Source organism: Cariama cristata, unplaced genomic scaffold (assembly GCF_000690535.1).
Source record: "Cariama cristata isolate BGI_N322 unplaced genomic scaffold, ASM69053v1 scaffold43, whole genome shotgun sequence".
NCBI classification, from domain to species: domain Eukaryota; kingdom Metazoa; phylum Chordata; class Aves; order Cariamiformes; family Cariamidae; genus Cariama; species Cariama cristata.
In genome coordinates this window covers 71,180-95,396 of record NW_009607559.1, presented here as the reverse complement: position 1 = coordinate 95,396, position 24,217 = coordinate 71,180, and the positions used below count along the sequence as shown (strand labels likewise).

Sequence of the window (24,217 nt, the reverse complement as noted above, 5' to 3'; positions counted from 1 at the left end):
GTTCCAGTGCTTGACAACCCTTTCGGTGAAGAAATTCTTCCTAATATCCAATCTAAACCTCCCCTGGAGCAAGTTGAGGCCATTTCCTCTTGTCCTATCACTTGTTACTTGGGAGAAGAGACCGACCCCCACCTGGCTACAAACTCCTTTCAGGTAGTTGTAGAGACCAATAAGTCTCCCCTCAGCCTCCTCTTCTCCAGGCTAAACAACCAGTATTCTCATCTTTGATATTCATGAGATGCCTGATTTTGGGCTAATAATTTGATTCTGTGCTTTAAGTACATGTGATTAATAGCTAGATAGCAAAAGCTGATGTTGCAGCATAAGTGATACAAAACTAGTGGCCTTGGGGCATCTCCTTACAGACAGTGTAGACATGGTCTTCATCTCAGTTTTGTAATCTTCGTAAAAACTGATTTGATACTCTACAAGCAAGGAATACCATTCAGAGGGACCTGGACAGGCTTGTGGAGTAGGGCCATGTGAACCTCATGAGGCTTAACAAGGCCAAGTGCAAGGTCCTGCACCTGGGTTGGGGCAATCCCCATTATCAATACAGACTGGGGGATGAATGATTTGGGAGCAATCCAGCAGAGAAAGACTTGGGGATACTGAGGGATGAAAAATTGGACCTGAGCTGGCAATGTGCATTGTCCTCAGTACAGCGAGTCCAAAGGAGGGCCACAAAAATTATCAGGAGGCTGGAACATCTCTCCTATGAAGACAGGCTGAGAGAGTTGGGGTTCTTCAGCCTGGAGAAGGGAAGTCTTTGGGGAGACCTTATTGGTGTCTTTCAGTATAAAAAGAGGTGATTAGAAGGAAGACGGAGAAAGTGTTTTAGCAGGGCCTGTAGTGACAGGACAAAGAGTAACAGTTTTAAACTGAAAGAGTCTAAATTTAGATTGCATGTAAGGAAGAAATTTTTTCTACGAGGGTGGTGGAGACAGTGGAACAGGTTGGCCAGTGAAGTTGTGGATGCTCCATCACTAGAAGATCAAGTTGGATGGGACTTTGAGCAACCTGGTCTAGTGAAAAGTGTCCCTGCCCACAGCGGGTTGGACTAGATGATCTTTAAAAGTCCCTACCAACCCAAACCGTTTTATGATTCTATTCCTAGAGGTCGCCATTTGATAGCCAATACACGTGGAAATGTTCCTCATGTAAAAGAACATTTTCAGCTCATCTCATGCATTTTCTTTTTAACACAGGTGCAAGGGGAGCTGAAAAGAAAATGGCGGAGTTTGTGCTGGAAGCAGACAGCAGGCAGAGATTACAGACTCCACAGCTCTTCAATTTCTCGAAATGGATCAGAAAGCGTTTCTCAGCTCCACCGGAATTCAAGGGCTCAGTCATTTATGCAGACAGAGACCACTATGATATAAATCAGATAGGTCCCCCAAAACATGAAAAACTGTGGGATATATCATTCATTATGCAGCTTGATGTGAGATTTTATAAAATGTACAGTTTAGTGCTTTCCTTTTCTACATGGTGGTATTTGGGAAATTGGTTTGTGCAGCCAACCAGTTAATAACACACACACCTGCCCCATGGATGCTTTCTGGTTTTTTTAAATGGTATTCATATTAATTCTGATGTTCTCTTGCTGTTTACTAGCTGTAACTATTAAAAAACTCATTTACTATAATGGTCCCTTTACCCTCCAACATGTCTACAAGATGTATGGTATTCTGTTCAATGCAGACTGATTTGATACATGTTGAAAAGGTTAAGATGGGAAGCAAGAAAATTTCTTACACTTCATTTATACTTAAGGAAACTTTTCTTTCTTTAAGGATTAGGAAAGTCTTTCCTAATTATGGAAAACAAAATAAAAATAAAGAAATGTAAGACTATAATTAACTGCACTGGGAGTTTAGTGTGCTAATCCAGGAAATCAATATTATTTATACAGAGGGAAAAAATGTAGTACTTCTCAACTAATTGTATAAATTTCAGAAATTACTTTCTATAGAGTTTGATTCCAATCCTGTTGTTCCTTTCAAAAGTGCCTGGTTTTATATTTAGGTGCAGAAAGTAGGGCTACCTTTGCAGTCCATACAGAAAAGGCTACTGTAAGAGTTTTGATTAAAACATCAGCATTTTCTAGTAGTGCTATAGCAATCACCAGTTGTTCTCTTCTGTTTAAAATCAAAGAGATTTGTGTTGATCTTTTATTAAACAATTTTCTGAAGAGGTGCTTTGTTGCTAGAGCAGTCTGGCATATGATAAACAGCCTTAGATAGCATATTACCCATTGAAAATACCATTTTTATATAATATTTTCATTGAAATATGTCTGTAGAACTACACACTTGGCAGCTAAAACCAGGAATATTGCAATAAATTTACAACTGCCATTTAAGGAATAATGTACATTCTTTTAGCTTAATTCTATTCTCAGTCTGAGCTGATTAAAATTTAGTCCTGACCATGACTCCAGCAAAAAAAATTATACAGAATCCCTCAAAATTACCATAAAAGGCATAAATAGAAGGAATTCTCAACAACGCCAAGCCTCTTATGTAGCCACTTTGTAAAAAAAAAAAAACATAGAACTGACCGATTCTTATAAACATACACAGAACATTTGCACTCTTTAAAAGAAATAAACTCAGTGATGTTTACTTCTCATGTCACGTTTAACCATGGCCACTCTAAATAGCAAGTGGGAATAATATATATTTGCATGAGTACTTCTGACCCATAAAATCAATTGTCTTGATGTTTCAAATAACAGATTGTATGGAGCTAGCAGAATCCAAGGTCTGTAATATTGCCAGGGAAAGGAAAGAAGAGCAGCAAGGACATGTCTTGGCAGGCATACATATACACTCTTGAAAATATTACCAGTACTGGGAATATTGTTGGCAGCTGTCAAAGTGTCCATAAACCTCTTGGTCTGATTTAATTTATCTGTTTATCAGTCAAATACAATTTATTTTAATGGGATTACCCTGGAGTCATACAAAGTTATGTCAGACCAAAGATAGAAAAGGCCTCATGGTTCCATGAACAGGTAACTCTGTGAAAGTTATGTGACACCAACCTTTACACAGTAGGTATAATTTGAGTTAAACAATAATGACTTCATGAATTGTTACTTTGTTGAATTTGACTTTAAAGAGACTATTGATCACCTCCAGTCATTCAGAGTGTTTTCTGCTGTCACTTGGTGAACTATGAGACTCTGGAGTGGAGCAGGCTGCCCAATGACAGTCCCATGTCATCTAAAGATACACCCCTACACAGGTATTTAAACTAAATATAGTCCCAAAGGCTTTAGACTCAGAAACCACTGCTAAACTAGTGTTTTTCCTGGATCTCTGAACAGCTTTATCAACAAACTCTTAACTGCAAATATATGAAGACACATTGAAGCTTTGGGGGCTCCCATACCTAACTTAAACACATCTATGCACTTTAGGCTTCTTTGTCTGAAGTGGGATTGGGACTGCTCAGCTCCCTGAAACGGGACATATAGGATGTACTTTTTTCCCCAGATTTCTAGGGTAGAAAGTGAGACTTGACAAGCATTCAGGCGTACTCACCTCCATGTTCAAAGGAGGTTCTCTGAGTGAGTTGACACACAGACAGAATGACAGCATAGAAATAGAGATTTCAAGCATTCAGTTCCATGAATCTGTTCTGCATGATGCATCACCAATTATACATGTTTATAATTCATTGTATCCTAGAAAAAACAATCTTCTAATTAGGTGAGTTGGAGAAAATCTGCATTTTAATGATTTCTGGATTATAAACCAGAAAAGTTTAAATAAGAAAATACATTTTATATTGCAACAAAACAGCATAGTTTCCTTTAACAGGACGCAGACGCACTTGGACTTGATTCTACATTTCATGTGGAGAGTAGCGCCGTGTGAGACAACGAAGCTGCACCAGTGGGAGAACATAGGTGGTATCATTAAGTTTGTAAAGGACTGTGTGGGCATGCGAAGAATGGCACACAAGGGAGAGAGATGCTGCGTGTATTTTTCTTTCAAAGCAGTGAAAAGTGCAGTACTTTGTAGAGCCTCATCCCTTTATTGAAAATCATAGAATCTAAATACGGAAAATATGTTTTCTCTGAGACAGTTTAACTTCATAATGCTTTGTGCAAGCATTTTCGTGTCACTAAAGGTCCAGAGGGCACTGTGCTCACTTGTTTTTACTCCCAGAAAATTCTGATTTCCAAATAATGTTATGCAAAATTTCAGCATTGACCCCATCATCACCTGTTTGACTTTCAGCTACCTTTTAATGCACAGATACACATCATATTAAAATGTATGTAAAAGCTGCAAAACAGTGTGCAAATCTAGTACTTGATCAATGTTTGGCATCTTTATGACACCCAGAAACAAGGTAGCTTCTCATGGCTTTGTCTTTCATTGCATTTTGCACGGGTGCATGGAGTTAAACACTCCTGTTCTGTGCTGTGGTGACTCTAAAAGTCAAAAGGGCAACGCAAGAAAGCATCATTTGGCCTTCTGCCATCCCTGAACCTAGTTCTCATTCAGTCCTGGCAGCATCAGGAGAGGAGGTAGAGGCAGCAAGACAAGTGTATCCACAGTCTTGTCACATAGCGGTCCTCCCTTTCTTTGTTCCTTTACTGCCTTTCTCCATTTAGTTGCATCAGGGTCCAAACTGAGTTGTAAAGTCTTCAGAGCAGGAAAGCTGTTTTTCTGTCCCCACTGTAAAGCCAGTAACACATGATGTAACGTTACTGATCAAGATTGGTAATACAATTCACTCTTGTACTGAGGTTCGTTGTACTTTACTTTCCTTGGATCTGCCAGGGCAGCACCATTCATTCTGGGTGATTTTTATCAGCATTACCTGCTGCTGATACCTGAGGGATACAGTGACAGATTACTCTTCAGTTGCTAACCATAACAAAAATCTAAATGTATGCCAAGCATTGACTTAAATTTTCCCCTGCAGAGTTGATTTCAGCTATGTGTTTGATAAAGTCAGGTGAAATTCCTCTGCCCTGGTTTTGGTTTCTAAAAGCTGGGTGTCTGAGCTAAAGACTCTTTTTAAGTGCCTTCCATAGTCATCACAGAGAAATAGGCACTAGTTGAAGATGATTTATCCTGTGTTCAGCTGGGCATCTAAGGTAGGTAAGCTGGATCACCTTTTTCTCTATACTTACTATAAAATGAGCCCAGGGTAGCTGGCTACTACTTAGATTTCTCACTCTACATCTAAAAATAGGTACGTTGTATCTCTCCAGAAGAGGTCATTCAGTTAGCTGGCTAATATTACCCAGATACTCCTTTTTAAGCCAAGTAACTTGGGTTGGCCAAAGTTATCCTCCAAGATATTTGGCGGGGTGATTCAGAAGTTCAGGTAATGGAGGATCCCTCAGTTTATCTGGTAGCGTGTCCTGTGGTTGACTGCCTTCCATGATAAAGCCAATAGCCTTATGTCCCGTTTTCATTTGCCTGGCTTCAGCTTTCAACAATGGTTTCCTGTGTTGGGTTAGGTGCTTGGGTTTTTGTCTTTTGTAGAGGGGTCATACACTGAAATAAAGTGCTTTAGACTAACAGAAATTTTCTTTATGTGAAGTCTCTTGAAAATCATTGTTTAAATTGTGTCTTGATTCAAACTCTGGGAAACTAAACATGTCAAATATTTCAAATTCTGACAGACGGGCATTTTTTCAAATATCCTTCTTGTTTCTCTTCTGTGCCCCGTTCCATTCATAACAGCTTTGGCCAAGAGAAGCAAAGAAAGTATTTCAATATCTCCTCCTTCAGGAGTGCTCACATTATTGACCATATTTCTCACTCCCACTTGCAGTTCACCTGGTCATGCTTTTGAAATCTTTGACTTTACGTAGTAATTTTAACTGACCAGGAACTGGCTAGTGACGTGCAATGAGATTATTGCTCACATGTTTTTTGCCATATAAACTAGTACTTTTTAAAAATATGTTGGCCTTGATGTCTGGGTCAGGTGCATTAATGTGCTTTGCAAAATAACCTTAGGAATATGGAGAGCACCCTTTTAGCCATTGAAAGCAGTGCTGGCTTTCATGAAATTTTAAGAATTTGACATATATTTAAGTACTCTGTGCACTCCATGCTGGAGGGCACGAGAGCCCAACAGATTGCATCTGAATGGCATGGTGATGGCTGCTGCAGGCAGCCAGCTGAGGAACTACCCAATTGACGTTGGGTACTACATTGGAACTGTAATGTAGTGGCAATAACTAACTGGTGGCAAAAAGCATTACAAAAAAGCCTGCTACAGTCAGGTTGGAGGCAGCCTGCCTCACTCTGTGGCATCTGCTTCATGTCCTGATGCACCCCAGACAGGCTTCCCTCTACCTTTAACATGATGAAGGAGAAAGCAACAGGCATAAACCCCCAGAAAACCACAGAATCTGTCTGGGATGGCTTTATGAAATAAGGCATTGCCAAGTGCACATCTCATGCTCCAGGCATAAGGACTAAGATGAGTCATTTGCTTTATTTGTCTCCTATTTTTATGAGTTCTAAAAAACATCTTCTGTTGACTGTGATTTTGTCCATTTCAGGAAAGTGATTGTGAATAAAGTCCAAATTCACTTTATACAGAATTTTTTCAGACATCTCCAGTGAAAAATCAAGCATTAAATATGTCTGATAAAAAGGAAGCACTGCCTTTTTTTATCACCTACAGAGAAAGCTGCTATGTATATAAGGGTTATTGTCTGAGTCATTACTCTCTGTGCATAGTGATACAGGAAATACTTTTACCAACGAAAGTACCTTCACATTATCATGAGTGCCTATACAAGCTGTGGGCTGTCAGTACTACCCTGACATAATCAAATAGGAGAAGTTAATATGCAGTGCCATTCTACTGAGGAAAATAATAATAATATGTTCTAACATGTATGTTACGAGAGTACATCAGGATAACATTTAAAAGGAGCATTCTATGATCTGGTTTAACCACTCTTTCTTGAACCTGGTTCTGCCCAATGATAACAGTATGTAGTTAAAGCTAAGTCAGTAACATTTCCATTGTCAGCTAAACCAGTGACTGAAATGTCCCAACCCCTTTTATTTCCCAAAGCACTAAAATCAGTTTATAACGTGCAGCTTTTTTTTCCTGGCACATTAGTATGAATACTGCTTTGAAATTCTCTTTTGTCATCTTTATTGATAACTTTTTATCTATCAAGTACGGTAAAAATTAAAGATGTAAATGAATGTGATTATTTTTTACAAAATGTACAGATTATGATGTTGTATAGATTAATGTGTGTAAATAGGTTTCCTTTTCATACTGTAATTCACTATACTTTTCTTCTGGTTTTGCTCTTTTGTTCTTTCTTGTTTTGTTTTTAATGTCACATGCCTAACAGCCTTCTCTGAGATATGTTATATATAAAGCTGTGAGCAAATAAGCGTTTACATCTTTATACTATTAGAAATAATAGTACTTAATAACACCATATTGGACTGAAGAGGAATCAGAGAATAAAAATTTTAAAAGTTTTGCACAGAAATTCCATTATTTATGTTTCAAAAAAAGAAAATGTCTAAAATGATGCTATTTTCTTACTGATTCAGTGGGTCAGGGCCATGCTGAAGGATGTGGCTAAGTTAATATTTCACTTTTTAATTCAACAGCTGTAAGACATGCATGTTAATGAAAACCAGCCCCCACATGGTGTACCCCACTGAGGAATATGTAGCTCCATGAAACCTCGCTGTGCTTGCACGGGTGTGAGAATGGCACACCTATAGAGCAGATGCAGGTGGTCCCCTATGTTGTGTATGTCGGCACCTCCATGGCCAGCAGCTCTTTTCAACTTACTACATCTTGCTTTAATTCATTGCCCAGGTATCTGCCAGAAGTACAGTATAACGGAGCTAGAACAAAGGAAAGCTATGAAATCTTTTCTGTAGAGGGAACATGATATATCATGTATTTCCTCCCTGAAAGATATATATCTATTCATATATCTGTAATGTATATTTTTTTAGAAAATCAGATGCACTCAAATCAGATTTTCAAAACTGAAAATGGTCCTCCTGCCTTGGCAGCTCAGGGCTCCTCAACAATGTAGTTAAATTGTATTGCAAAGAAAGCAGAAGGCGAAGGCTGCTCCTGCCATGGGAATGGGCCCAGGGAAGAGACACACTGAGGAGAGACGGGCAGTGGTGCATTGCTGGTGGGGCCAGCAAGGGAGGTGAGCACACATGGAGGAGGAGGAGGAGGCAGCTCATGGGACAGCGTACCTCTCCTGGCAGCAACACTGACCAGGAACAACGGATGGAGTGCCGCTTTGCTGTCTCTCATGGACCAGAGAATCTGTCCTTTTCTACATGTACCTGTAGTTATCACAGCAGCTACATCACCAGGAGGGGTCTTCTAACCCTTTGAGGGACCTGAGCTCTCACCCACCTTCTGTGCATACCTGTATGAGCTGCCTATCCGTCTGAACCCTCTTGCAATCAATTACACGACTGCAAAGCACTTCAGTGTCCTTGCCCACATGCCTGTCCTCTCTCCCCTGTTGCTAATTGGGTGGCCTCACCGGCAGATCACCTTGATGTCTGCAGGTGAGCTGCTTTAGGGCTGATGAACCTGAAGATGCGGGAGAGCCAGGGTGCAAGTGAGCAGGAGTGCTGGCAACTGGCAGTTCCCACCAGCACCTGCAGGTTTCCATGGCAAGTCTGAGTCCTGTCAAATGCAAAAAAATGGATCGCTTACAAAAATTCTGGATAATTTTAACACTATCAATGCTGACAGGCTGCTGTAGCTAGAGAAATGGAGGTCCCCCAGAATAAAAAGAAAAGGTAATGTATTGAGGATGGGAGAGAGTAAGGGAGCCTGAACTCAAGAAGCAGCTTAAAGAAGCAAACGCTTCTATTATTACAATTTCTGCACAGTTATGCTAGGCAATATCGGCTGCGGGAGTCTCTTAGCTCCATGCTCATAATCACTGGCCCACAGGCAGGCTTGAATACAGCACAAAGCACCCAGTTTCCTCTGATTGTACCAAGGAGCTTCTAACTAGGACATGTGAAAAGGTAAAGGAGATCAGTGTCTGGGATGGTGAAGGAGTCGGAAAGACTGGCTGCCTTCCCCTCCTCTGTAAGAGACACGAACCAAAGAACTACAGCTGACAGCAAAAGAAAAGCTATTGCAAACTGTGTGTATGTGTTTGTGTATGTGTAAGTTTGGGTGTGGGTTGTAGAAGGAGGTTCCTTTTATAGGACATCTTGTTTTCCCTTGGCAGTGCATAAACCAAATCCCAATCTAGCTCCCAATTCCAATTCTGTTTGCTTGTACCCCGGCAGAGGTCAGCCCTTAGGTGACAGTGACAGTCTAAAAGGGCGTTTACACGGATCGTGAGGAGGAATCGGGCGCTCAGTGAGAGGCCTGAGAGCCTGTGTTCAGGAAAAGCATCAGTTGACACCACAAGCTGCAGTCCGCTGCATGAAGGCAGCAGCTGTCTGTAGCCTCCCTTGCGGGGTGACCTCTGGTGCAGGGACTCCATGGCAGGACAGAGGTCATTCCACTTTGGAAAGGGGATCCCTTGGACTGCGCAATGCTATTGAATTAATACAAAGTTCGGAATAATCAGACCCTATGTGTCCAACTGAATAAAATAAAATGCTTTCTATTAATTAAGTTCTATTATTTATAATTGACTGTATTTTAATACCCTGATCTTTCCTTAACATATGCTGGGATACATTGTGAGCTAGCTGGCATGCAATTTATGTTGAACTATTGTATCAAACCATTTGATAAGTAAGTATATATTGTATCAAACGAGTTATAGATCTTTTGCATAGGAAAAATATGTATTTCTCTAGTAACGTCCTGCAGAATATAGTCAGTGCCTTAAGGTGTTAAATTAAATATGAATAGTGGATTTGGAAGACGAAATCAAAATGAAAAGCTGTGCTTTATGTTGAAGCTCTTCTGTATTTCTGAGCTGGTGCCTTTGTAATTGAGACTCCTTCTCAACATAATCCTGTTAAGCTGTGAAATTCTCTGTTCAGAAGGTCTTTATTTAGCAATAGCCCTCAGCCACTGCTTATCCCTGGTTTCCTGCTTACATTCTTCACCTGCTCTTAATTATTGTCCTGGGCTTTGGCTGCCTGTCTCTGTAGGATATGAAAAAATACTCTGCAAATAATGAGGGAATCAGTAAGCAAGTTTATAACAATATAATTAATAATGGATCCTGACTACTAGGGGACATTTTGTTATAAGGAGCTGTATTCAAGAGAAGTAATTTGAAAATTAAAATATAATCTGAGTAATACAGAAAATTGTGCTGTAGACAATTGTGTCTTAGCCAGGTGATGAATTGGACAATTTAATCATTCCTGCAGATTCTAGCTTCTGTTATTCAGATAAGTACTCAAACCATATGGCCTGTTTTAAAAAACACTTAACTTGACCTTATTACTCAACAATAAAAACATGAAGAAAAATACTGTTTCCTTCAAATACACAACATCTTTAAAGAATCATTTTCATTTTGCCTATAAAGTCCATAACATCCTGTTTTGAATTAGGATGATAATTTATCAATTTAGACACTTCAAAGTACCATTTTTTCTTGTAACATATGGAATTAATATTGTTAATCATTTTTTAAAAAAATCCTTTAAAAGCCCAGCATATACCTTGCTTAGGGTGTAGCTCTGGTTACTTGTCCTGATGCCCCAAATATGAGCTGACTGCAGCTTGGAAGACACAGGCAGTATTGGGGTTTTTGTCATTCAGGTCGAGTTCAAAGCCAAAAATCCAGCTCGAGCACTGCTCCTGCCTCTGGGATATCTCACGTCCTGCCCCAAGAGCAGGGCTGTCCTACAGACTTGCCTGATGCCTGCGAGGGGCTGTAGCGGGGAGACCCGTGTCCCCGCAGTGGGTTCAGCAAGCCCTGATGGTGCTGCTGCCCCTCATACACACATTTCCCTCTCGTTGGCAGTCTGACAAGGTTGTGCTATGGAGATGTTGAGGTTGTCCCTTTCTTTCAGCTGCTTATAAAATCTGAATCTTAATTTAAACCGGGTAATCACTAGTTTTAATGTCCCACTCGCATGACATTCAGTAAGAAGATACTTATTTTACAACCCTCACTAGCTTCACTGCAGTGAAATATTGAATTTACAGCAATGCTTTGAAACAGCCTGAGGAGGGGGAGTGTGTTGTTTAAAAGGATTAGTGTTGAGTAACAACTGTTCTTGGATGCACAAATGTTATCAGGAGTCTTTTATGGTTCTTCTACCTATGCAAATTTTCATACAAAGGTCAAACATTGACTGGCACTGCATAAACTGAGGCTGGAAGTTAGAAAGTTGTTTGCAATCACCAGATGAGTGAGGTTTTGAAAAAGCTTATGGCATCTAAGGAAAATTCCACTTTTAGATTCCTGCTTATATGGTTTAGAGGGAGTAATATGGTATGAGTCTAAAACAGCAGGGGATTAGACCTCATGACCCATGCACTTATACTTCCTACACTCCCATCGGACTGTGGGATCTTAACTGCATTAATATGTCCAAAGTTCTGGAAAGAAATAGGAAAAGTTAGAAAAAAGTTATAAACTTTTCCAAATCTGAGAGTTTAAACACGTAAATGAATTACAAAAATAATTAGGTTTTGACCCTTTGTCAATTGCTATCATAAAACTCTCTATTAATGTTATTTCAGTTACTTGTTTCAGCTGTAGATTCGGTCTGACATGGCTCCTTTGTTCCTGGATGAACAGAAACTGCTGTTGACGTAGATACTTTGGAAAAAAAAGGGAGTACTATAAAGAGATTTTTAGTCTAAGTTCGTCTTCTGCCTCTGTTGTGCTCTGTATTCATTCCTAGCCTAGAAAAGTTCTTCCAATTGCCTATTCACATACTGATCCATGAATAGTACAACTGTACTTCTATATATGTTCTCCAAATGTCTGGCCTGAATAGTTTATTTCCTCTGAGTTGTAATTATTCATCTCAGTATTTGGCAATGTTTTTGAGTGGTTTTAACTTTCCTCATGCAATGTGTCATCAGGTTTAAAAAATAGTGGTTTCTTTGGACAATCTGGATACTGAAGTATTCGGTTGGCTCATAGGGTGGAAAGTGGTTTCTGACCTTCACAACTAACTTGCAGTTGAGTGCTTTAGTACTTGTTAAAAATTCAGATTAACTCAAAATTATAAATTAAAATTAAAACATAGAGAAAAAGGATGTGAAGTTGGGAAATAAAATGGTGTCAAAGCTAGAATCTTACTTTGAGGAAGTAAGATCACACTCTAGGAAGATGAAAGAGTGAAGGGAAGCTTGGTTTGGGGGACACATGTAGAACAAGGTGGGTGGAAAAAGGGTTGTGATAGGAAATCAAGAGTTTTGCTGAAGATCCCATTTGAGTCAATCACTCCCTGGGGACCATTTTCATGGGGAACTGTGAATGGTCTTCCAAAAAACTTTCCATTGTATATATATGAAGCTAAACTAGAAGCTAAATTTTTAGAAATGTGCACTGCATACAAAACCTGAGCAGTTTTGCTCCAGGTTGCAGCTAAGTTACACAGGCTGAAAAGTTGAGGTATTCAGGTACAATCCACCTATCAACTGATGGTCTATATTTTCTCTCCTCCTAAATAGAAATTTTGCATATTTTAAGTGACATGAAGGCCATTTTTTGGCTCTCTACATATGACAAAATGAAAACTTTTCTAAGTAAAGAGTAGAGTTGGGGTTGTTCAGCCTGCAGAAGAGAAGGCTCCGGGGAGACCTTATTGTGGCCTTTCAGTACTTAAAGGGAGCTCATAAGAAAGACGAGGATAAACTTTTTAGTAGGGCCTCTAATGATAGGACAAAGGGTAATAGTTTTAAACTGAAAGAAGGAAGATTTAGACTAGATATAAGGAATAATTTTTTATGATGAGAGTGGTGAAAGACTGAAACAGGTTGCCCAGAGAGGTGGTAGATGCCCCATCCCTGGAAACATTCAAGGTCAGGTTGGGTGGGGCTCTGAGAAACCTGATCTAGTTGAAGATGTCCCTGCTCATTGCAGTGGGATTGGACTAGATGACCTCTAAAGGTCCCTTCCAACCCAAAGCATTCTATGATTCTAACACTGATTCATCTGCTAAGATAGAAAAGGCAAAAAACTTTCATACCACCAGACCAAGAAAGCATTTTTACACCAATAAGCAAATAAGGTAATACATTTGGGAGGCATTTAATATAAATAATGATTCTTGGTCTCATCACCAAACTTAAACACTGTGGTATTAGTTATGTCAACTGAAGGATTATGTTTGCTGTGATTCCCAAAGCCAAATCAGTAATGGAAAAATAAAATTCTCTAGGCTTTCATATGACTTGAAGTATTTCCACTGTATCAGAGAGTTTTTTTCTGGACCCAGCATGACTTTAGTCTTCCGTTCTCCCAAACCAAAACACAATAATTTTGGCTTTTACTCTTCTACTAGTGTCTAGGTTGTACCTGTTTAATTGCAAATGGTTCACTAATGGTACAACCCCAGTAGCCAGCAGACTGCTAACCATCAAAGTATAGCTCAAAACCAGCTAAGCAGAATGCCAGTTTTTGATGATGACTCATTAATTTGCCTTTCAGTTTTCTACTTGTGAATAGTTAATGTTTTGTTTCTTTATTAATACAACTTAAAGTTTGCCATCTGCCTTTGTAAAGCCATAAATTTCAGACATGCAGAGTCAAATTCCTGCAAGGTAACTTATTGCTAGCTTCTAACTGATTTTTAACTGACATTAAACAAGTAAACACTCATGCAAGTCCATCTAGGTCCCAGTATCACTTAAAAATCAGCCATTATAATGTAGATGAGGAATTCAAACAAGTGGAGAGATGAGCCCACTAGATTTCCTTCTAACCTCCAGTGCAATCTTATTTTTAAGACTGTTGTATGTTCTGGATGGATAAGAAGAATACTGGTCTATATCACTATTTGTAGAACTGAGTAATTCTGAATGACATTTACAGTAATTCTTGCGTCTTCGTACAGTCTTATTTCTCACACATAGTTTTTTTTCATCTTTTTTTCCCACCCACATTAATACTGTTTATGATTTAACACATGCTGGTTTAGTACCAAATTAACAAACCCCAGAGGTGATGACTGAATACTGAAAAAACAGGATGTAAACCACTGACACAGGACACTGAATTAGTGCAGAAATTTCTTTGCCATTAATGACTGTACTTGAGAATGGTACAGTGTATCTAAAATACTTAAGGACCTCCAGTAAATCTCATGCAGTTCAAATGAGATAACTGTTGTTAAAGTCATGTCTTTCATGGGGAAAAGTAAAAAAGCTAGAACTTGTGACATTTTCCAAGTTAACAGCAATATCAGTGATTGAAAAACAGAGGTTTGCCTACAGATAAAATTAATGTTCCAGGAATAGACAACCATGTGCACTTATAAGTGAGGGCTGACTTTTTATTTGTCTGCATAGTGTCAGATTTTCATAAATTTACTTCAAATACCATTTTAGTCCACAAATCAGTCAACTGGGTTCTCTGAGATGTTGCTGCAAAGGGAAATAATTGGTGTAAAACAATGATAAAGACTGCAACTATCTGTTATAAACTGAGTATCATGTACGTGTCTGCCAGTTTTCAAGAGGGTTTTTTTGTTTGTTTACCTATTTACAAACATTTCTGAATGCGTTGCTTTATCATAGATAGTACAGCATGGCATACTAGATCAAATCAATGATCTTACAGTCACCTATATCAAATGCTTCAGGAAAAACACATCTAAACATTCTTACTGAACAATCTCTGCTTGGTTTCTTTCTAACCCAAAGTGTTTGTGATCTACACCTGGACACAGGCAACACCCAGCTCCCTGTGTTACTTTTTAGCTATTCCATAACTCTTCTCCAGGACTTCTTTTTTTTTTTTCCAGTCCCACCTCACTGTAGACTGTCCTTTCTAAAGGGTAACTTTCTTTTCAGCTGTGGTTGTTGAGCTGACTGGCACACTTTCTAGATGTGGTATTTCCATGCCATATAATACAATACTTCCAGTAGTCTTAAGTTTCCGAACTAAGACATTGCATTTCCTTATTGGCTTCTACCCTTTGGGCTCAAGCGTTCTCTGTGTTGCTCCATGCTGCTTTGCTGACACCAAGAGATTTTCTTGCTGTTGCTGATCACTGGAAAGTGTTCCTTCCCCAGCCCTTAAGACAGCAATTTCCAGGCTGCTTATGCAGATGTAAACACTGTGAAGTACCAATGCTTTTTTCCAGGATTTCCTCTCCCAGAGGAATGGAAAGCTTCATCACACATCAAATTTCTCAGCCTCTACTGTTTAAAAAAAACCTTACAGATTTGCAAGAACAGATAAAGTTGCAAAATATCAGTAGACTGTATTTAATAGAAACCTTCCTTGGTTCCTTTCATCCCAGTTTCAGTGAAAGTGGAATTAACTCTGTGAATTTAAGGTGAAGTTTTAAGATTGTTGAAAGCAGCAACTTCTTCCTGCCTTCCCTTGCTTTTCTGCCTCTCTAAGGACAGGACCCAAAAGCCAGAATTTTCATGTGCTCATGCAAGCTAGAAAGCCTTGTGCCCATTTGTCTGTTGTAAAACTTAATTTTTTGGTTCTTACTGTTGCATGGAAACATCTTATGATGCTACTTTTTCCAATAAGGAAAATTTTCTCCTTGAAATTGTGTAATATTGCTTATGTTATACTTTTATTCACATATTTCTGCTTTCATCTGTCACATCCTTTTGAAAATTGTCTAGTAAAACCTTTTGCATCATCATATGAATAATTTTCAAAGCACATTTTTGCCAGATTCAAAGCTGTTTCCTCCCTGTGAGACTGTAAAAAGATCTAAAGATATCACAGGTGGTGAAACTGAAACAAAGTTGCTTAATTTGACTAATATCCCTTTCCCTAATACATAGCATTTAGGACCCTATTTCATTCATATCCTATTCCATTCGTGAATAAATCACGGGTATATTGGCAGTATTTGTGGGTTTCAGCTCGCAGTATTTATTTCTGAGGGTGACATCCAGAATTTAAATAATGCGGCATACCCCATGTATTGCCAGCTCTGAATGATTTTGCATAAGGAAGTGCAGCTTACATCTACATGGGGCTGGGAAAAGCAATTGAACTGGTTTTGTTGGAAAGGAGCAAGACTGTGATCAGGCAGTTAATTAAGCAATCAAAGTGTTTTGTTTATGATATTATAGGGGCTGTCAATTCACATTATTTGATAGGTTAGTTTCACTGGAGTGGAATTGAGAGCTAACGGGTTGGTTTCTGTCTCTCTCCTGAAAATCAACAGTGAGCAATAGCTGGTGTAGACCAACCTTCAAGTTCCTGGTCCAGCAGGCAAGGGAAGGGAATCGCAGTGTTTTAGCACAGACATAGGGTGTGCTGCTAATCAATCTGACTTTCTCTCTCTGATACCTTGGCGAAGGCATGATTCTGTCTCTTTGCATATCTATCCCAAAAGAAAATCACCCTGCAAAATATGGTTATTTTTAGCTTAGAGAAGTTCTCGGCTCTGTTTCACCATGCTGCCCTGGAAATGGTTAATTTGACACACTGAGAGTTGGTGTAGACAAAGGAATGGGGGTGGGAAAAGGGGGTCAGAGGTTGCTTAAACCAGAAAGAAAGACTTGTCACTCTGTGCTGGTGTGTGGGGATAATATAAAAACGTACCTGTGGCCTTTCAGAGGAGCTGCAAGCTGAGTTTTCATAGAACAGGAGCAATTGGTAAATTATGAATTTTATTTTAGCAGCTTCAAGAGAAAGGACTGAAGAATGAATTATGAAGAGAGAAATCAAAAAAAATTAATTTTATCAAATGAAAGGTAAGACTATACTAATATTTCATGTTAAAAACCTGCAGTGCATGAATAATTTAGACTCCTACCAAGAAACGGAATAAGTTCCAGGTGTAGACACCCTGCTATGCACAGTGATGAAATATAATTTATAGTAATCTTTTGCAGCTCTATACTGTCTCAAGCAAGTGTGTCAAGGTGCTTGAAAAATATCAGTTAATAAATTCTCCCAGTTTATTAGCTTGATAGAACTAATCACATTTTTCCTAGGAGGAGACCTGAATATTTCAGATACGCTGAGATCATACAGGAAGCCTGTAGCAGTCCAGGATATAATCCAGACCTTCTGAATCCCAGCCCTGCAATTTAGCTATGACTTCAGTTTTCCTTAGACTTGACTTGTTTGGAGTCACATCTTGTACTCTGAAATAGCCTCCCTCTCTCCTCCCCCCCAACTGCCCCCCCCCTCCAAGTTATAATTGAAAAAAAAGATTAAGGGTATGATTTTGGGCTGGATTTAGGAAATTTTGGTGAAAATATGCATGGAGACAAGCCTTAAATTTACCAACAGACTGGCTGGCTTGACACCGATAAGGAAGAGAGAACACAGAAACTTCAAGAACAGACACTTTCGAAAGTTTTAAATTGGCATGTTGCAGGGTTGCATATAAAGTGTACTAAGATGTAGCATGCTGTCGTTAACACCATCTATTCCCTTTCTGGATGACAACAAGATCAAATCAGCCATTTGTCTGCCAATTTTCTCCTTTTCAAGAAATATGTGCAAGTTTACTAAAACCTTTGTAGACTGCCCTGGGCTATTCTTGTGAAATCATTCTGGAGGAGATAGTCTGTGCAACATGATTTTCTTGAGCTGAAAATTCTTACTCTGCATTCCCTCCTTACCTGCTATCAGAGTACCAGCATGATGGAGTCTCTCAAATCCTATGTTATTCAGAGCTTTGGAACAAAAGTAAGACCATAAGATTGCAATGTATCTTGCAGTCCAGACTGCAGCCACCCCAGAACCCCCTCTATATTAAGTTTCTTAATCTTTTACTTCTATTCTATCTTACTTATTTTTTCAAATGTCAATTTATCTAGATTATTTTCCACTAAAGCTTGATTTTGTGTTTAAAAACACCACAAGTGTTTTGTGGTTTTTGACACACTTAGAATTAAAAGGTCTAGGCAGATGCATCCCAAATCCTGTCTGACTCGTAGTCCTATCCTGCACTTTTAGCACCTTTTTAAGTTAAAATTAATCTTTCCTGAGCACAGGTTGCTACAGCTGTATAAAGTATCCCCACTTGGAAACCTGCATTTTCTCAAATCACTTCTTATTTCTACAGGAAATGCCTTACAAAACACCTTCTGGGGCTGCAAGTTCTTCCTCAGAGTAGCAATGGCAGTTCATAGTCAATGATGTAACTAATACATGAGTCTTTCATTCTCATAGAAACATAGAAATGTGGTTGCAAAAGACCTCTGGATCCCTGGGCCAGTCCTTCTCTCAGAGGGAAACTGTTGCCATCCTGTATGATGACAGCTTCAGCTTTGTCTAGCCAAGCCTTGGAACCTCCAAGGATGGCACTTCGGTTCATAGCCAAAGTTTATAGAAGCAACCCTTTGCTCAATGGGTTTCCATCTCACGTTATGTTTAATCCCATTTCTCACATGTTGATCCTCAAGTGCCATGTAACTGTATCTCCTTTACACAACAAATCCCTCTATAAGGATGATTTTTCTTCACTTTGTGTCATCAGCAGGTTTCACTAGTAAATTCCTACATTTCTGGAACAAGGCCTTATGTATTTGATCCATGATTACTGTTAAATAAGATTAGTCTCAAGATTGATTCCTGAGGAATTCCTCTGGTATATCCCTCCACCCTAAATAGGATTGCCTGCCATTTCAGCTTTTTTCCTATACTGCTTATACTATTCCCCATCTTCTCTGCCTAACTCACATTTTTAGACAGTCACATGCCAGATGTTTTGCACTAATTCAAGTACATATAGCACTCTCTTTGCCTAATAGATCAGCTGTTATCAAACAAGGATATTGGATTTTCCAGCACAGTTAGCTGTGGCAAACTCATATTTGATTTCCTCTCATTTTCTATTTATTCCATTCCTTAAGTTACTTTTTCCTTTAAAAATAAAAAGGTGTTTTAAAGCTTTGCATCTCACTCAAGTCACACTACTCTTGTAACTGTCTGTCTGACCTCCTTTCCTTCCATATACATAGCTGCTACGCCTGCTATTCTCTAGGCACGTGATACAAGTTTGGTGCTTTGGACTTTTTGCTAGAGAACTTAAGAGTTTTGTGTGCCAGTTAGTGATATGAATTTGTAGTTGACACTTCTAATGGCAAGTGACACTCTGACCATGGACTGACTCCTGTGCTGATGAATTACTTCAATTGATTTAATGCAGTTATTCAAATATTTTTCTCAGAAGCATGTATGGTCACATGCTAGTCACTACTTAAATGACTAGAAATGCATTTGTGTTTCTTTTCTGGCCAGAAAGGGGCCCTTGTCTCTAGCTCCAAATTCTTGTTTATAGAAATTAGTGAAGATATCCCTGAAATGTGTGCTATTGTAAATAAGGACTGAGTTGGTTTACCAGTTCCCATGTAGCTATGGCAATGGGAGCATTTGCTGGAATACTTGAAGTGTGGTGATGGTTTGACCCTGTGACCAGATATTTCATGTGTTCAAGAGCCGTGAGTAACATTCCATATATGTTAGATAACTAAAAAGAAAGGGATCTCAAAAATGATGTGAATGGGTGAGATAACAGCTTCCATGGCTTCCCCTATTTCCATCCAGTTTGAGGCTTTTCAGAGTCCTTTGACAACATCATGACTAGTCCCACTGGCTGTGGCTGGGTCATTTCCACCCAAAAACCACTCAGTTCATCTACCATTCCTCCTGGCAGTCCCGTGGAGCTGTCCTGGCATGCAAGCATGCCTAAATTATTTGCTTGAGAACAGTCATCATAATTTTTGAATGTTCAGGTTAGTATTTTAAAAGTTAATTGAAATAGTATTTGAATGTCAATTTATCCTTTTCTGCTTACTTCAACTGGAAAATATAGAGATCTCTACCTGTCTCCAAAAGAAGCAAAGTCAAAGGCACATATAACTGGAAGTATACCTGGAAGTATGCACCTAGCACAGTTCTCCATGACTGTGCAGCCTTGCAAGGCAGAGCGGGGGAAATTGCAGGACATCACAACATCAGCTAGTGTCTGAGCTCATCAAGGTATATTTCATGCATCTCCCAGAACCTCCTTTGCCTTTCTGGTCTCAGTGCCTTTTCTCTGGTGGTCATAGCTGACCTTCCCAGTTGTGCTCGACTGGAAGCACATTGCAGAGGACTTGGCTGGCTGGCTGTGAAAGCGATGCATTCCAGCCAGAGGAAAACCGGAGTTCATCATTAAAGACTTGGTAAATAATGACCTGCTCATAAAGAACAGAAATTGAAGTAGAATGTCTTGGAAACTCATGAGCATTTTGAAATGGCAGGAGCCATGTTACCCGGCATCTGAAATACATTTAAATTACTATAAATGTTGTGGGTCAATGATCACTAAACTGCATACTGGAAGGAAACTGGTGATATAAAAAGTAATGAGAAAAGCCAGAACTGAACATTAGTAATTTTCTTCATAAAAAGCAAGTTTCCATGACTCATTCATATACTATCAATTACATGTGTTTAGAAGCTGAATTTTAAGATTAAAATAGTCCACTAAATTTAACTGTGCCATTATCTTTATGTTCTTGCAGAAATGTTTTGCCCTGGCAATTGCAGAGAACAGCAAAGTGATTGTGAGCATAGGTTATGATAACATCCGCCTATAAACTGCATTTACTGCTTATATAAATGTGTGGATAATGTTAAGGGTTTTTTCCATTTTTCTAAATATTTGCTTGCCAAGGTGACACTGTTTAATTCACATCTCCAAAAAGCTTTATTTTTACAGATGCATTTTTAGTCTTTTCGTAAAGATGTTATTTATGAGCAATGTGAACTGAACTTCCTAATGTCCTGGACTGTGATGTTTAGAGATGGCTGCAGATATACTGGCTCATGCTAGGAATGATGATTTTTACTTCCTCAGTCTTGGTTTGTGTTCACCTGTGAATAACTTCTTGGAAGATAAGAACATAAATATCTATATCATACTATATCAATCCAGAGATAAGCCCAGGTGGCTAGTCTGTCTCTGGCAGGAATTTGTGGTGGATGCAGAGGGAAAAGTGATGGGAAGAAAACTGTGGATAAAATGATTCTTTCCTGTGTATGTTCTCCCAGTGTGCAGCTTATAGTAGTCTGGGAATATCTTGAATCAAAGTTGCATCCAGCAACTGCTTACTACTTAATACTCACTGTTAGATTTGTCCTTCGTGAATTGGACTGAACTCAATTATATCTTTTTGACCGCTACAGCATCCTCAAAGTCTGAGTACTACAATTTCACTATGCATTGTCTGAAAAAGTAGCTATTTTTATTTTAACACTGTAACCAAATAGTTTAATTGGGTGTCCCTTAAGTTTTGTATTATGAGAAGCTGTGAGTAGTGCTTCCCTTGTTGCCCCATTTGTGAGCTGACTCTAGGGTACCTCTCTGCAGTCATCGCACTTCTAAACCAGGAAGTGCTAGGACTGTATGTCCTGGGTTTGGCGGAGGTATAGAGATCATTTTCTTCATAGCAGCCCACAGGGTGTTGTTTCAGATTTGTGATCTAAACAGTGTTGATAACAGACCGGTATTTTAGCTGTTGCTGAGCAGTGCTTACACAGTGTCAAGGCCTTCTCTGTTTCTCACGCTGCCTCACCAAGGAGTAGTCTGGGGGAGCGCAACAGGTTGGGAGGGGACACAGCCAGGACAGCTGACCCCAACTGATCAAAGGGATACTCCATACCATATGATGTCATGCTCAGCAACAAAAGCTGGAGGAAGAAGAAGGGGAGGATGTTTGGAGTTACGGTGTTTGTCTTGCCAAGTCACCATTATGCGTGATGGAGCCCTGCTTTCCTGGAGATGGCTGAACACCTGCCTGCTGGTGGGGAGTAGTGAATTAATTCCTTATTCTGCTTTGCTTGTGTGTGCAGTTTTGGCTTTACCTATTAAACTGTCTTTATCTGAACCCAGGAGTTTTCTCATTTTTGCTCTTCTGTTTCTCTCCCCCTTCCCACTGAGGGAGGGTGAGCAAGCAGCTGTGTGGGGCTGAGCAACCTGTCGGGGTTAACCCACAACAGCTATTTAATCTGTCCCAATATGGTAGATACTCTGTCCCTCTGATCATGTTCTTCCCTCTTTGTACCATCTCTAGCTTTGCTACCTCCCTTTTCCAATAGCAATCAAATCAGAGCTGCCCACAGCGATAGAGAAGTGGGTGCACCATCGATTTCTATGACGACTTAGTGATGCTTTCTGTTTGTTAAAAAATACATATTAAAGGATCTTAATTAAAGATCCTTACTTCATATTCTCTTTGACTTTTGATCGCCTCTAAGCACCAAGACAGCATTTTCACAAAATTATCTAAAGGCACCTTTCTGAGTGGCTATGGCTCATGTATATGTGGCTGTGGCCATATATACATACAGCTAGGGCTTTTATTCCCCATTTGCAATCTTTTGTCAGGAACAGCTTCCAGAATAAAACTGAATTAAAGCAAAATGAACCTCAGAAAAGAATACATCAGAAATTTCTGAATCCCATCCATAACGCATTCGATTTCTTCTTTTCAGAACGCCCCACCTTGAAAGCCTTACAGCACAGAAGTCTATGGATTTACATGAAATATTTGAGCAAAAAAAAGAAATGTTGAACATGAATCTGAATTCTTGTATCAGCAGAACATTCTTTTCTCTAACATTTCATCTCTCTTTTCATTACATGCCATAGCAGGAGTATTTTGAGTTGATTGAAAAGTAATTTATAATCAGTGGAAAACAGAACATAAAAAGCTGAATTTAATATCCATTTCTTTTCACATCCATCTCCCAATGAGCCTCTCACTTTTTTTGTCACATGGTTTTGCCCTATCTTAGGAAATACTGCAATTACAGTCAAGTAAAATCAATGCAGCCCTTAATAATTAGAATAATTTGATTGCTAAGAAAGGGGGCGGGGAACCAAATAACTAAAAGCAGTTACTTCAGCTACAGATTTTTGGTGTGGCTGTATTTGGAGAGTTTATAACAGAATGCCTCTTCCTTCAACAGAAATGGGTTTATCTAAAAAAATTTTTAAAATGGAAATTCTAGTTCTCAAATATTAACCATAAGTCCTTTTCAGTAACCATCATGATTGGAAATGGTTGAGAGATGATGAGAGGAATTTCAGTTAAAAGTAGGTCATTCTTATTAGTTTGTTGTTTTCTCATGGATTATCAGAACACTTTATAAAATGGGATAATAGAAACAGGTGAATAATCTCATGGAATCAGGTGAATAAAAATAATCTAATGAAAGACTTTTCTAGAGAGATACAGGGTAATATCCTACCATTTTTCTCCTTACAAATACATAGTTATTAATAATAGGTAATAAGATAAGGCTATGTCTTATCTTCAGGAACATCTGAGAGCCTAAAGCAAGGCTTCCAAAACTCAGTTTAACTGAATGACACAATCAGCTTGAAAAATATTATGGTACACAAGTGTCTGTGGTTGCTTCCCTCCTCTGCCAAGACCCAATGCATCTTGAGCAACAGCTACCTTTGGACCCACTGAACCGCAAGAGCCGGCACTGATGTGAGTGAGGAGATTCCTCTTTAATCACTGTCATTTTGACTAGCCAGTATCTATCTTGCCACGTCCTCCCAAATGATGATGTTTAATAAAGAAAATAGTGGTTTTTCCATTCTGTTTCTGTCTTCACAATTTCTTCCACGTTACAGATTCTTTCTTTGCTCTTTGTTTTTTCTGTATCTAATACTGATTTGATGATCATTCCAACACACACTTCCCATAGCTATTCTGACTTTGGCTTTTTCATAATTGCAGTGCACATACAATTATGATACTTCGTAATGTCAGAACTTGTGAAAAACAAACCTGCAAAGATGGAAAGGTCATTTTCTACAGGAGCATTGAAGGGAAGGAATACAGACTTTAATTTCACCTTTTTATATAGTTGGCTTAACAGTTCATATAATTTTATTTGGGGACACTTCAGTCATTTGTTGCTGTTATTTAACTGTTTTTTGTGTATTTTGCCATTGTACCCACAACAATTCAACTTTTAACGAGACAAGATTTTAGTACCGTACACTCAAGTGGCTTTAAATTCTCTGACACAAAACATTCTATTTCTTCTTCTGTGCTTTTGCCATAAATATTTCTTTCAAAACCCACATTTTAAGGAGATAATGGG

The 24,217-nt window shown here is 39.0% G+C and overlaps 1 protein-coding gene across 1 annotated transcript in view; it reads left to right on the top strand.

Annotated features, from left to right (window-relative positions):
* Positions 1-1,686, top strand: part of VIPR2 (vasoactive intestinal peptide receptor 2) — a gene marked incomplete at its 5' end in the record, with an annotated part of 15,662 nt that extends 13,976 nt beyond the window's left edge. The window contains one exon of the mRNA XM_009696752.1: positions 1,209-1,686. Coding sequence (XP_009695054.1) covers positions 1,209-1,382 — 174 coding nt within the window. The remainder of the gene's footprint in view (positions 1-1,208) is intronic.
* Positions 1,687-24,217: the final 22,531 nt, after the last annotated feature.